This window comes from Phoxinus phoxinus (genome assembly GCF_949152265.1).
Source record: "Phoxinus phoxinus genome assembly, chromosome: 20".
Lineage (NCBI taxonomy): Eukaryota > Metazoa > Chordata > Actinopteri > Cypriniformes > Leuciscidae > Phoxinus > Phoxinus phoxinus.
The window spans coordinates 19,496,718-19,511,049 of NC_136895.1; the positions used below are offsets into that span (position 1 = coordinate 19,496,718).

A 14,332-nucleotide genomic window follows, 5' to 3' on the forward strand; every position below is an offset into this window, starting at 1 on the left:
TTCATACTCATAAAGTAGAACTTAAATGAAATTCATTACAAGATTATTAGTTAAAACATTTCAAAATGCCCCTGCCGTCATGAATTTTGTCATTGAGGATTTCTATAAAATATTGTGCAAAAATCTCATCTCGTCTTGTGAGAAGTGTCTTGTCACACCCCTACTGAAAACACATTAGCAACTGCATATGTATTATGTATGTGTTAAAACCACTTCAAACACAGTAGCAACCGCATAGCATTACACTAAAACAACTTCAAACACATTTGCAACTGTGTAAAACTTCTCGAAAAATACAATAGTGGTAAAAAATTGTCAGAACACACTAGTTAACACATAGTGATGTGCTAAAACCACTCAGAAAACAGTAGCAAAAAAAATATTGATACAATAAACCAACTCAAAACACGTTTGCAGCTGCGTATATGCTAAAGCTACTTCTAAAATACTAGCAATCACATAGAAATGCATTAAAACCACTAAAAGAACGTGCTAAATGTGCTAAAAGAACAACTTAGCAATCGCAGTGCACTAAATCCTTTAGAAAACACAAGTAACCATATAGCAATGTATTAAAAACCACTCAGAACACCCTAACAACCGCCGAGCAACACTCTGGCAACCACCCACAAGGTTTGTTGAATATTTTATATTTATTTTAAGCAGCCATGATTTCAAATCTGTTGATTTAATGCTCTGCTAAGATCAGATCAGGTTTTGTTGTGAGCAACTGATTCGCAGTGTCTTTTAGCTTGTCTGTTGACAGTGTCGACATAGACAGGAATATTATATTGTTATATTTGACAGCAGCTGAAGTCTAGGCAGGAGTCATTGTGAAGTATGTCATTCTGAAGACATTTTGTGCAATGGACACACAGCTCTGGCACACATCATGGTTTCCAGCTCGGCTAAGTGAACAGTTGTGTTCTGGTGATGTCATGGGTGCAAAGGGGCTTTTAAAGTGACTGAATCTGAGCCCAGGATTTTTTTTTGTTTTTGTTTTTTACAGAATGTAAGTCACTGGGGATATCACTTGAATGGTGTATACTGCCTATTTTATCCAAAACACTGCAAAACAAGTCTTGTTTTCATATTCATGTTTTTTAGACAAAATATCTAAATATGGTAGTAAACAAGTTAGCAAAGAGAATATGTTGAATTAAATTGTGTGGGGGGGAAAAGGAACGTCAAGGTGTACGCATTGCATTATGGGATGCAACTTTGTGCGCAATGTGCAAACTTTTATCGGTCATTTGGGTATTCAGAACACCGGCACATAGTTTACATACTGCAGCAAGATTATTAAGGTAGTACTTTATGCTATACGGAAAATTATGGAGGCTTGTTTCCGCCACAGAATAAAACATTTTAAAAGATAATTGCGACTTTTTATCCCGCAATTGCTTGTTTACATCTTGCAATTCTGACTTTATTCCTCAGAATTGCGAGATATAAACTCACAATTGCGAGAAATAAACTAAAAATTCTATTTCGATTTTTTGTTCTCGCAATTAAAGGAACACTCCACTTTTTTTGGAAATAGGCTCATTTTCCAACTCCCCTAGAGTTAAACAGTTGAGTTTTACCGTTTTCGAATCCATTCAGCCGATCTCCGGGTCTGGCGGTAGCACTTTTAGCATAGCTTAGCATAGATCATTGAATCTGATTAGACTATTAGCATCTCGCTAAAAGAAAATGACCAAAGAGTTTCGATATTTTTCCTATTTAAAACTTGACTCTTCTGTAGTTACATTGTGTACAAAGAACGATTTTCTAGGCTAATATGACTAGGAACTATACCCTCATTCCTGCGTAATAATCAGGGAACTGTGCTGCCATACCAGCAGACACAATGATATTACAAACTTGTCACGTTGGAAGTTACCGAGCTGGGGACTATTTTCAGGCGCTGCGTAATATCATCGCGCCTGCTGGTACGGCAGCAGTTCCTTGATTATTATGCAGAAATGAGGGTATAGTTCCTAGTCATATTGGCCTAGAAAATCTCAACTTTCCATTTTCTGTCAGTCTTAGTACACGATGTAACTACAGAAAAGTCAAGTTTTAAATAGGAAAAATATCGAACCTCTTTGGTCATTTTTTTGAGAGAGATGCTGACCCGACATCACTCAACAAACAGTTGAGTTTTACCGTTTTCGAATCCATTCAGCCGGTCTGGTAGCCTGGGTTTCCCCAGACTGCCTTTGCGCAGCGCGATTTTATTCTCGCTGAAAGGCAGTCTGGAAACCATGGACCTGATTTTCGCCTCGTTTAGGGAACCAATCACAGAACGGGGAGGGAGCAGCAAGACGATGACGACATCTTTGCGACACAACTAAGCAGTTTGTTTATATCTATGGAGTCAACATGGCAGCAGACGCGAAGCTACCTTTTGATGCAGCCTTAGATATTGTTCTAAGTAGTTTAGATCGCAATTTTATTTAGAAAAAATACGTTTGGCGTTAAACCATTTCTCTACATACGTCATCTGGTATAATGGAAACGATTGGCTATGAGCTACGTACAGGCGCATTTGATAGACATTCTTAGCACCCAATAAACGGCGCCGGCGCATTCGTAAACCACGCCTCAAATACGAGAAAATGCACATGTGGTTCCCAGACCCAAGTCTCAACGAGAATTGGGTCTGGCGTTAGCCAGGCTACCAATCTGGCTGAATGGATTCGAAAACGGTAAAACTCAACTGTTTAACCTAGGGAGCCTATTTCCAAAAAAAGTGGAGTGTTCCTTTAAGTGGAGATAGAGTCGCAATTACCTTTTGTATTTTTTATTCTATGGCGGAAACAAGCTTCCATAGAAAATAGCCCACTCTAGGTCAAAATTTGTATTTAAGTGCTTTCAGATAGTTTTAGAAGTTACTGAAGTGGGAAAAAGTGACACCTCTCAAAAAACGCCTTTTAACATGTGATTTTAATCTGTAATGTTTTTATAAGACTTAGAAAATGCTTCAATACTTCAATTCACACACATCTTAGTCAGAACATCCATGGTTTCCAGAAGCTCCAGACAGTTAAGAACCCTAAAGCCCCCAAATATCTCCAAATGTTACAAAAATAAGTTAATTTCATGCTCACCACCTGGCCAGTTATTCCAACCTGATACCGTTCCCGCTCAATTTCCTGTTGAAACCTGCAGTGCGACTGCGTATTTGAACAGAGCCTGCCATAGAAAAATCACACCTCCGGTCCACACCTGTGAGGGCTACAATAATAGCGTTAGAACCCATGCTGTGGTCGGCAGATAAACCCAACCAGCACAGTTTGCGCTAGCATTTGGCAGCAAAGATGCAAGAAGTGTGCAGGCGTTGCTATTCAAGTTGGACACTAGTTCAAGACTTGTTATTTGACACATTTTCGGGACATTATTTTCTCTATCTATCTATCTGTTGAAAACACTGCTAGTAAAAATAGTGCGCTTAGCATGTTAGCATACCCTTAGAGTCACCTCAAACAGATATGTCCATCATCTTTGTAGCAAGTCTCACGACATGTTTTCTGAGCGAGAGTGGGTCGATAATGACTATTTATATACAGAATGTATATGTTATAATGTATGTATGTTTTGTTGTGTGTGTGTGTGTGCTAGTGTAGAAAGAAAAAGTCACTTTCATCTCTCTGAGGAAACTATTACAGCCTCTTTAAGGTTTTTTTTTCCCCAACCAATCATCTTGTCATTTTGATTTATCTGAATTGTGTATCTCCCTGCGTGTGTTTGTGTGAGAGGGAGAGCGAGAGACTATTAGGTGATCGTTTTATGAGGAGAACGGAGGGGGTACAAATGACTTCCACGGAGGATGAACTTATGGCTCTGTCTTATGGCTCTATTTAATTTCTCACCATCTCTCTCGCTGTGTGAGTAAGAGTGGAAATTGCGCATTAATACGCTTTAAATTATATAAGCAGCTTCAGTAAAGACCCCACAATTACCACACGCAGGTCAATTTCTCATAGGCTAATGCTAATGCAAACGTTTACAAACTGGCTCTTTTAATAACGTTACACCCAAAATTCACTTTCATTTAGTAATGTTACGGGTTTTTAACAAGTTAAGCTCTATTACCACTGAAAATCATTGAATTTTGTAGCTCAGTTTACCGAAATCAAACAGAAATTGCGTTTACAGTCTGTGGGGCGAGGAATTGTATCAGGTAAACATTGAAGTACTGAGGAAATTCTCCTGAATCAGCTCTTTAAAATTACAAAGTGTGCTTGACTACAACTTGCACTTATCACCTGCTATTTTAAAGGCTTCTATTTTAAGCTCAACTGTGGGTGGTTTTAGTACATACTGCATGCTAAAGTTGAGCGACTGTTTAGTGGATTTGGCGTAGGTTTGATTTTGAAATTGGTGGTAACGGGGACATCAATATATAGTTTTGATCGAAATTATTGCTAGGGATATATCAGTGTCACTGGATATTGGTAGGGACACATCCCTACTAAATTCTACGCCCCTGGATTTGCCCTACACAAATGTATAACCGCTTAAGCATTTTACATGTAATCTTGATACTAGCGTGCTAAAATTAGCTAGCAGTGTCTGTGAGAGTTTGTGTCCAAGATTTTAAATCCTGTCATGACCCGCCATGTAAACCTGCAAACTAGTTTTTTATGTTTATTTTGAATGTACAACATTACTTCAGCATTATACATGTAAACTTGATACTAACGAACCTTGTCTGTGTAAGGTTGTGTCCAATATATTTTGTATAATATGGAATTACTTTGCATACGTATAACGAAGATAAACAGCATATAAAAGTACTTTGTAACATGGGCAAACTTTATTATTATTATTTTACTTAATTTAAGCATTAAAGCCTTGTGCATAAGAAAGAATTCATCTTCTTTTTTCTTTTTTTTCGTACATTTTTTAGATAAAGATTGAAGGGAAATTCACCTGGATTAGCTCTTTAAACCAACGCTATCTCACGACCAATTCGTACGACCTCACTCGTACAAATTTGTACGATTTGTCTGAACCCCAGTGACGGTTAGGTTTAGGGGCGGGGTCAGGGGTAGGTCTTTCGGGGGGTAGGGGTAGGTCGTATACGAATTGGGCTACTCGCAAAATATGTACGATTTAGCAAAAATCTTACAAATTCGTACGAGTGTGGTCGTATGAAATTGTACGAATTAGCCACCTCATACAATTCCTACGAATTTCAGTGAGATCGGGTTGCTTTAAACTGGTGAAAGTGCTCTAGACTACAACTTTTGTTGTGTTTTTTCTCGCTAAATTTAAGCATTATATTGAACTTTACAGCTCACATATGACATTTTCAGCATTTTAAAAACATGGTAACATTCAAAACCTTTTATTTAATTATTATTAATTATTTATATTTATTATTTTGCACAGTCACTCATCAATGAGATGTTACTGATCAGATACAATACGGTTTTAGTTGAAAAATATTAAAGTTATGACCATTTTATAAGCTTACATTCCACAGGGTCTAATTAGACCCGGGAACGGAATTTTTTTATAGTTTTTTTTTAATGCATTAGGAGTTTTTCAATTCTTTTTCAATTCAATTTTTATTAAGTATTTTATTATTATTTATTATTAAGTAAAAATAAGTTTATTTTTGAATCGAGTTTTTATGTATACATTGAAGTACGTTAGAAATTTGACCTGAATCAGCTCTTTTCAACAAAATGATGAGCTGCAAACTTCTTCTTTTAACTCGTTGGAGTTTCTTAATTGCTATTGTAAATGTATTGCTGCATAGCCTGTGCAATTTTTGTTTGTTTTTATCAGTTAAGAGATAATTGTGTGATTATCGCAGATGTTTAACCCGGACCATTCTTTTAAATGCAGTCTGCACACATATACGATCTCACTCTTATACTCATAATCATTAAAATTCTCCGTGTGCTCCGGATGGGTGATTGTTTACTTCCATTACCCTTGATGGCAATAACAGCCGGTTCCCGACCCATGTGCCAGGAACCTCCCGCTAACATCACACGGTTCCCATGACACACTGCGGCCTGAGCTCATTAACTATAGTCAGAGAAGTTGTGATCTCACCGCAGGAGCAGTCCGCAATGTCTCTTTGCTTTTAAACTAAACAATTAAAAGCAAAAACGTTGTACTTTCGGCTGACCTGCAGCATCGACTCGGTTTGCAGTTCGATATTAGCGCTTCCAATGACTGTAAACCCTTTGTTTGCTTCAGTAAAAACATCTAAGTATGGTTATTAGTTGTAATTATTCTCAGAAGGAACTAAAAGGAATGGCTTTCTCGCCATCTCAAACAACTAGAGTAATAAAAAACAAAGTTGAAGAGGAAAGTGCTCCAAATAGTGCATTAGCAAGAAAACTAGCATAGAAAAAAAGCTTTTTCCCAGCAGGTTTGGACTCCATACGGGTCAGCGGTCCCAGTGCGGGATATTTTTATGTTAGCCGACTCCGGCTCGCCGCCCGTGCGTGTTACTCACCGCGCGGCCACTGTCATTCTCATTTCTTACATCTATCAATTCCTGCTTCACTTTATAAATAAGAAATATGTTTTTCTCATCTTTCCATTTCAACTCTTATGTAAGAAATGGAATAACCAGAAATGGAAAGACGCAGAGGCTTAAAAGTCATTTGGAACCATTTCCCCGCTAACGGGAAAAATGCATCAATAATACAAAAAAGCCTTAAAAACGAATGCAACCAATTTCAGTGCAGAGGATTCGAATTCTGTGAATGTTGGGGCATTTTATATTGATGTGCCGTTAAAAAACAACCCAGCTCTTAAAAGGGGGGGGGTTTCTAACTTCCTAGGAATGAAGCACAAGGATAAAACGGTGCAATGCACTCTCGAGGCCTGAGTTTGTAGACGTTTTTACAAGGACGCGTGGGGTTTTTCATTAGTGATGTATTGTTTGGAATGAAATAAATGCTAGCCTGTCTTTAGCTTGTCAACAACAGTGTGTGTACTGATTTAACAATCACAATCTTTGTTGTTAGACCTATAAAATGTTTAAAACTATTATTTAACGTAAAATTAGCCCACCATGAAAACTAGTTTGATTGGCTAATTGTTCAATGGTAATTTCATGCATTTAAAATGGCTTATTTTAGGTTTGCCATCCCTTATTCCCTGTTTTGTTTTATTTTGTTTCGTTTCTTGTTGATTTTGCTTTTGTTTTGATTTGTGCTTTTCGTTTGTCTCTAATTTCATTTCAGTTTTAATTTAAATAGTTTTTAATTCATATTGTTTTTTTTTATTATTTAAGGCAAGACACTACAGTCAAAAACAGTGTTTTTTCATGCTTCAGTCAATTCTGAGATTTTATGAAAAAAACTTTTCATAAAGTGTTTTTTTTTCAGACTAGGAAAGAAAACATCCAAAGTACAGGTGAAACTCGAAAAAATAGAATATGGTGCAAAAGTTAATTTATTTCAGTAATTCAACTTAAAAGGTGAAACTAATATATTATAGACTCATTACATGCAAAGTGAGATATTTCAAGCCTTTATTTGTGATAATTTAGATGATTATGGCTTACAGCTTATGAAAATCCCAAATTCAAAATTAGAATATTGTAAAAAGGTTTCCATAAGCTGTAAGCCATAATCATCAAAATGATCACAAATAAAGGCTTGAAATATCTCACTTTCATGTAATGAGTCTATATAATATATTAGTTTCACCTTTTAAGTTGAATTACTGAAATAAATTAACTTTTGCACCATATTCTATTTTTTTCGAGTTTCATCTGTACAATTTTAACTATCTTTTAGAGAACTTTATATTTGCGTCTGTAGATTTCAATTACAGTAAATATCTTTTAAAGGCCGTTTTCTCAAAATGAGTTTTTCCTCCTACATTGAGCCAGAAATCAGAAATTACATACAATGTAATACTTACATAACTTTACAGTTTTAGTCCATATCTATATTATAGTTATATTATAAAGGTTTTTGCGGAGGGGATTGTTCATGTATCATTTTACTAATTTTAAACAACATTTTATTCCTACAAAAAAAAAAAAAAAAAATGGTGAAAATGTATTTCTTTTTGTAATAAAAAGAGATATCCAAAATCCCCTATGTAAAAACATTTGACTATAATATATATATATATATATATATATATATATATAAATACGCAAATTAAATACGCAAATAAATACGCAAACTAAATACGCAAATTAGTGCGTATTTAGTTAGATAACGCCTCATTTGCATATTTAAACAACATTTCAGAAAATTTGTTATACAATTTTTTTTCTACAATTATTAATGTAATCAATCAACTGGTGAAGTTTGGTGATATCTACTATTAATTATGTTTTTATATTTACCTGGGATGTCTTGCCTTAGAAATGTAAAATTATCTAATATATTTGTTTCATTATTATTATGTTTTGTTATTATTATGTAAAATATTGAGTGTGTTTTTTATTATTGTCCATCTATCCCTGAATGAACTTGTATTTGCCTCAAAAGGTAAATATGCAGAAGCGTCACTGAAAGCTATAAAACCACTCATACTGTTTGCTCCTTTTTGTGAAATTCAGGATTCTGCGCAAACGTTTGCATTAAAACCAAATACCAATTTAATTATGAATAAGACAGCAGGGTCACGAATAGGGGAGAGCTATTTCCCCCTAGTTAAAGACTGGCCCATTCCCACCAATAGGCTTTGCAATCAGAAAACTGTCTGTCGGCCGTCCAAACAGAACCGCCTCTCAGCTCCATTAATCTGGCAAAATCCATCAGAGAGCGTTCATCAGGACCCAAGCGAGCCGTCTGTCAGCACGCCTGTCTTAAAGAGACAAGCGCTGTTTGGGCCTGACAAACAAAAGACGTTATTTTGACAAATTGCCTGCAGATTAGGGACCTTTTTGAAAGCGGGGGCCCCCAGAGGTGGGCCGGGAGGGGAACTGCTCCAGGTGTTTGTTTGTTTGTTTGTTTGTTTGTTTACTCGGGCTGAATGTGGGCCAGGGTTGGAGTGATAGAGCGACTGACAGAGCGAAGGGCCCCGGCTCTGCAGGGGACATGTAAAGATCAACGCCGGCCGTGTTTGTCACTCCGCATCAAAGAGAGGTTTGCAAAAACAACTTACGTTGACACTCAAATGAGAAACGTTTCCTTTTGCAAAGCCTCGCCTTGCTTTGATTCAAAGTCAGCATGGATTTGATGCTTTTATGTGTGATTATTTTGCATTTGTGTGCGTGCGCTTACATAATACACTAAGGAACGCAGGTTTCAACACTAAAGTTAAGTAAAACATTTATCTACTTGCAAGAATCAGTCAAATTGTGTTTTTTATAAAATTTTAGTTAATAAAATAATTTAATATTTATTTTACATATTATTTGAATAATGTTTTATATTATAATTTAGGCTTAATTTAAAACCATGTAACTTATTCTGGTATTTTTCTTTTATTTGTTTGTTTTTTAAATAAAAGCTCATATTTTATATATTATATTATAGTTCTTTTCATGGAATCTGCTGGAATTAATACAACATTTTCAACTTCAACTATTTATGTAGTATTTATTTGTAACCCTGTTTCTCATTCTAGCACTTTTTTTATTTTCGTGATGTAATCATTTGTATCATATCATATAATGTCATATAAATATATTCTGGTATGAAAATACTTTTAGCAATTTATTCAGCTCACATAACCTTTTCCCAACTGAACGCAGCTGAGTTTTAACTAATTTAGCAGAAACGTAAACACCAAAGGAACAGGAACAATGCACAGGGTCTGTAATGCATCTCTGCAGAGAGAGAGAGAGAGTGTGTGTGATCTTGCATCCAACAGATGGACGTGTGTAAATGAGGCAGTGACTGATGAGATGTAGAGCTGCTGACGAGGGATTTAATGAGGCTTGGAATTGAGGTGGGGGGGGGGGGGGGGTACAGAGAATAGAAAAGAAGAAGAAAAAAAAGATAGACAGATAAACTAAGGAAGAGAGGTGGACGGAGGTCAACAGAAAGGATTCTGGAAACCATCTCACTTAGAATTGCATTTGTGCTCTTTATTCACAGAATTAATCAGCTCGAGAGCTTTCTCATTCACACACACACACACACACACACACACACAGGCTGTGTTCCAAAACCTAGTGCGCCTGCTTGACTACTGCATATAGGCAGCTGCCCTCAAAAGCTCTTTTGCAGCAACAAAGCTCCCGGAAGCCATTCATTTTCTGTGAGAGCTGCAGGTTTGAGGCGACACGAGCGGCCGTTTGGCGTGTCTCAAGAAAGTTTTAAAAGTTGAACTTAAGAAATGAAACAGTAACTACAAAAGGAAGACAGATAAATATCCCGTGATATGTCTTCTGAAATAAGTTAAAGTCACTGTGTGCGATTTCCATGATATATATATTGTCAGCATTCTTCTATAAATTTTTTTTTTGGAAAACCAAGTCAGACATTTTCAGCATTCTGAGTGATTTTGTTAAGTTTAATTTAATTCAACTTATTTAATTTATTTTGTTTTATTTTTATCTTATTGTTTAGTTTTTGGGGAAAGTGTTTCCGAAATAGTCTGTTTTATGAATTTTGTTTGGTTTGGTTTGGTTTTGTGTTTTGTTTGTTTTTCAGTTTATTTTGGATGTTTGGAAAGTTTAGCGGACATAATAAAAACTGCTAATTTGTATCACTTTTATTACTATTAATTGTTTGGGACAAAGTCATTATTAAATGTTACGTGTATTTTTATTATTTATTTTTTGACTTAACGTTAAATTGACAGCTACCTACCTTTGGAACAGCCTTTGCGTCATGAGTGCATCTATGATGTCTAGAAATGCTTCCTACGTTGTTATCTCGCTAGGTTTTGGAACGGAGCCAGTATCTCTCTCCTCTTCAATTCAAGGTGCTTCATTATCATGATGTCCTCTCCTAGCCGCCCCCTTCTCTCTCTTATTGACGCTTGTTGTTTAATGGCTCTGAGTGGGCAGTGCATTTTAAGCTCTGATTAATGGAGCAGTAATGATAGGCTAACACCTAGATGTAGCAGGTAATTAAGCATTAATGAGCTGTGCAAAAGCACTCAGACACACAGAGACTCGGTCACACATAGCCACACATCACCGCCAAGGGCTTTAATCGCTTGAAAGTTGCTCCTCCATTTCTCAGGAGACTTAATTGAGATCTCATTGATGGTTCATTCATGAAGGTTGTCTCAGATGTTTCTCTTAAAATTGCTTTGGAGAAGAAATGAGACAATCACTGATGTAGAGTAAGGTGCGAACGCATTAGAAAAATTTCGCAAAAAAAAAATCTGTCTTTTGTCAATGTAGCATATTAGCGGTGTTTGAAGCATTGCTCACGCACTGTAACCAACTTATCGACTTCGAAATCTGCGTAGGAAAAATGTACGCGTTAAAATCCAAAATCTCTTGCATTCTTATTGAAATGCACTGTTAAAAAAGTAAAAAATTTAAGTACAATCAACTTGGATATTTAAGTCATGTCGACTTAAATTACATTAAACTAACTAATTATAATGTTTTACAGTGTGACTGGATTTCGCCCACAAATATAAATAGTAAAGGCTTGTTCTCACCAAGAACGATAATGATGAAGTTTTGAAAAAAATATATAATTCTTTGAGAATAGAGAAGTCTAACTGTAATGATAAAGATACAGATTTTTTAAAACTGATGAACTCTAAAATCCTTGACAGCCAAACAGACACTATTCAACTTTGAAGAGCTCATGCATTTAAAGTGGCAGAAGACAAAACTACAGCATGTACTTATAATAAACAGAATATCACTGTCTGTTGGTGTGGATGATAATATATTGATTTGTTCTCTTGGTGCCAATGGGCCTAAAACAGGCAACGTGTCTCACGAGTCACATAGTTTTTATTGTCTTTTTTGGGGCATAAGAAAGTTTTTTTCATCAAATCCTTTTATAATTTATGACAGCCTGGTCTGTCTTGAGTATGCTGGTCACAGGATTTGCTTCAACTTTTTTGTGATCAATTAGTCAGTCTGACCTAAATCCAACATGGCTGCCAATGGTGCAGAACATTCAGATTTTGAGATAAGTAAATATACTATATTAAACTTACTTTTCTTCTGAAAAAAGAAGAATACTCCTAATATTAATTGTGAAAATTGTCTTAATGTGCTGAAGAAGAAAACTAAGTAATATGTTGTTAATGTTGTTATTTATTTAGCACGTTTTAAAATGTATGTGACTCCTGAGTCACGTTGCCTATAGGGTATAAAAAAGGGATTAACCCTAATGTTGAATATTCTTTGTATTTTGAGTTCAAATTTTTACAATTTATAAAATGTACAGGTTAAACTGATATTAGTATGTCTAGGTGACTATATCTTTTGCAGCCAAAAAAAAAATAAAAAATATTCTGTCACAATCAATGGCGGCATATCCGCGTTACCCTCGGTTTCCGCTCGTACTGGGTTGAGTTCTGGACAAATGCGCAAGTTGTAGTTGTAGCGTCTATCAAGCAACAAACGTTAGCTTGTTTCGCGCAGTTGTTATGAACACAATTATTCTTTACCGATTGCAGCTGGTTCTGTCGACAAAGACAAGTCCCATAAACGTACGGGTCAATTTTATATATTCCAAATGTAGCATTCGGTAATAGTTATGTTTATGTAAGGAAAGTATTATTGCTTTAGGCTTGTGTTTAGTTTATTGACATTGTTTATCACGTCTGGTGTTTATGGCCATGTAAATAAATATAGCATGTGTTATACATAAAGATTAATCAGTCTTTTGGCAAGTGATGTGGGTATGTTCGAATGTACTTTTACAACAAATGAAATAAAAGCATGTCATTAAACGCAACATTTATAAAAATAGAACTTTACCTCATCCATGAACATGATTTTTCGATTCCCGTCTGACTGATTTACATCCACGGTGGAGTTAAAAACAACAGTTCCCATCATTCCACGCTCCTTCACATCGTCATCAAGCTACGCTGTTGTTGTTGTTGTTTGAAATGTAGCGCCCTCTAGCGGCAGAAAATATTGCATATTGTACCTTTAAGTTCAGATGATATAGAAAATGACATGGAATAATTGTTTGCTTATCATTCTCCACTCTTGCCTGTTTAAGGGTTAAGAATACAGAACTATAAAATGAATGTTAATGGAACAACTCGGCTTGGTTGGTTGGTCTTGAGAAAATGTGATAATTAATGTTGGAGCTAATTTTGAGATCTTTGACTGGTATCTCAACAAATCTGAGCACAGTTTGAGACTTTATTGAGAACTCTTGGGAAAGAGAAAAATCTTAGTAGCAGGACACTTCTCCACACGTTCTCCAATTACTCTCATTGCTGAGGAGAATATTTAAAGGTTGGTTCTTCTCAAGCCATACAATAGCTTCACCAAAATTTAAGCCAAATCAGCACCAGGTTTGACGTCTAGCTATTGAACACATTTGATGGTTTTGTGTCCCAAACGTGCCATTTTTGAATGAGGGTTAAGAGCTACTTTAATGCAAATAATAACTGAAATTTCATCTTGTCACAAAGCTATACTACTTCAGAAAACTGTAGCGTACAAGTGGTATGAACCTCTTTTTACACTCAACATCTCCAATCTACATTACGAAATAGACGAGGGCGAGTAAATGATGAGATTTGGGTGAACTATCCCTTCAGAGAGCTCACATTCCCATTTTTCTGTCCTCCGGGAAGCCTTGCAATAAGAAAATGTGGCATTCTGTGGAGTGGAGAGCAGATGTTTGCACTCAGATTTAGATAGACATCCTCATTGCCCAAATTATCCTCTTCATGGTGCTTCCTCCTAGATCTGTTCTCCCTCCATTGAAAATACAACACTAAAATCGTTTTCAAGTGCAGCTTGTGAGACTTTTATGAAAAGCACAAAGTTCCTGGAGGAGGGATAGAAAAATCATTGAATCAATTCAATGAAAAAAAAAACACATTGAATGTTTTGATTGTGTTTCAGACGCAGCTCCCATTGCAGACGAATCAGTGCATCTCATTATTGCGGGTAAGAATGCAATCAAACTCAAAAGATGATATATTCATCTACAATTCTTTGAACCATACAAGGCCACACCGATAATATAAGTGTCGCAATGGATATTTACGGCTGAATTATTCAATAAATTCACTTTGTGTTTTTTAACCTCACGTTTTACTCACAGCCACTTTTCATCATCCAATCAATTTCCAATGGATAAAAGTCCCGCCCTCTCTGAAGAAAACGCTGTTTTTTAGAGACACTCTTTGTTAACTCTTAGTTACTTCACTCACTCTTAACTCTTAGTTAACACGACACTATTTTCAAACAAAAATGGAAAAACCTTTTGACCATTCATTTACACGACAATGC

The 14,332-nt window shown here is 36.0% G+C and overlaps 1 protein-coding gene across 2 annotated transcripts in view; it reads left to right on the plus strand.

Moving 5' to 3' along the window:
* The window catches only part of LOC306988300 (uncharacterized protein), a 40,811-nt gene that overhangs the window by 24,381 nt on the left and 2,098 nt on the right, over positions 1-14,332 (plus strand). For both annotated transcript variants that reach the window (XM_079593169.1, XM_079593168.1), the window contains exon 3: positions 13,943-13,987. In XM_079593169.1, the coding sequence (XP_079449295.1) occupies positions 13,943-13,987 (45 nt within the window). The remainder of the gene's footprint in view (positions 1-13,942; positions 13,988-14,332) is intronic.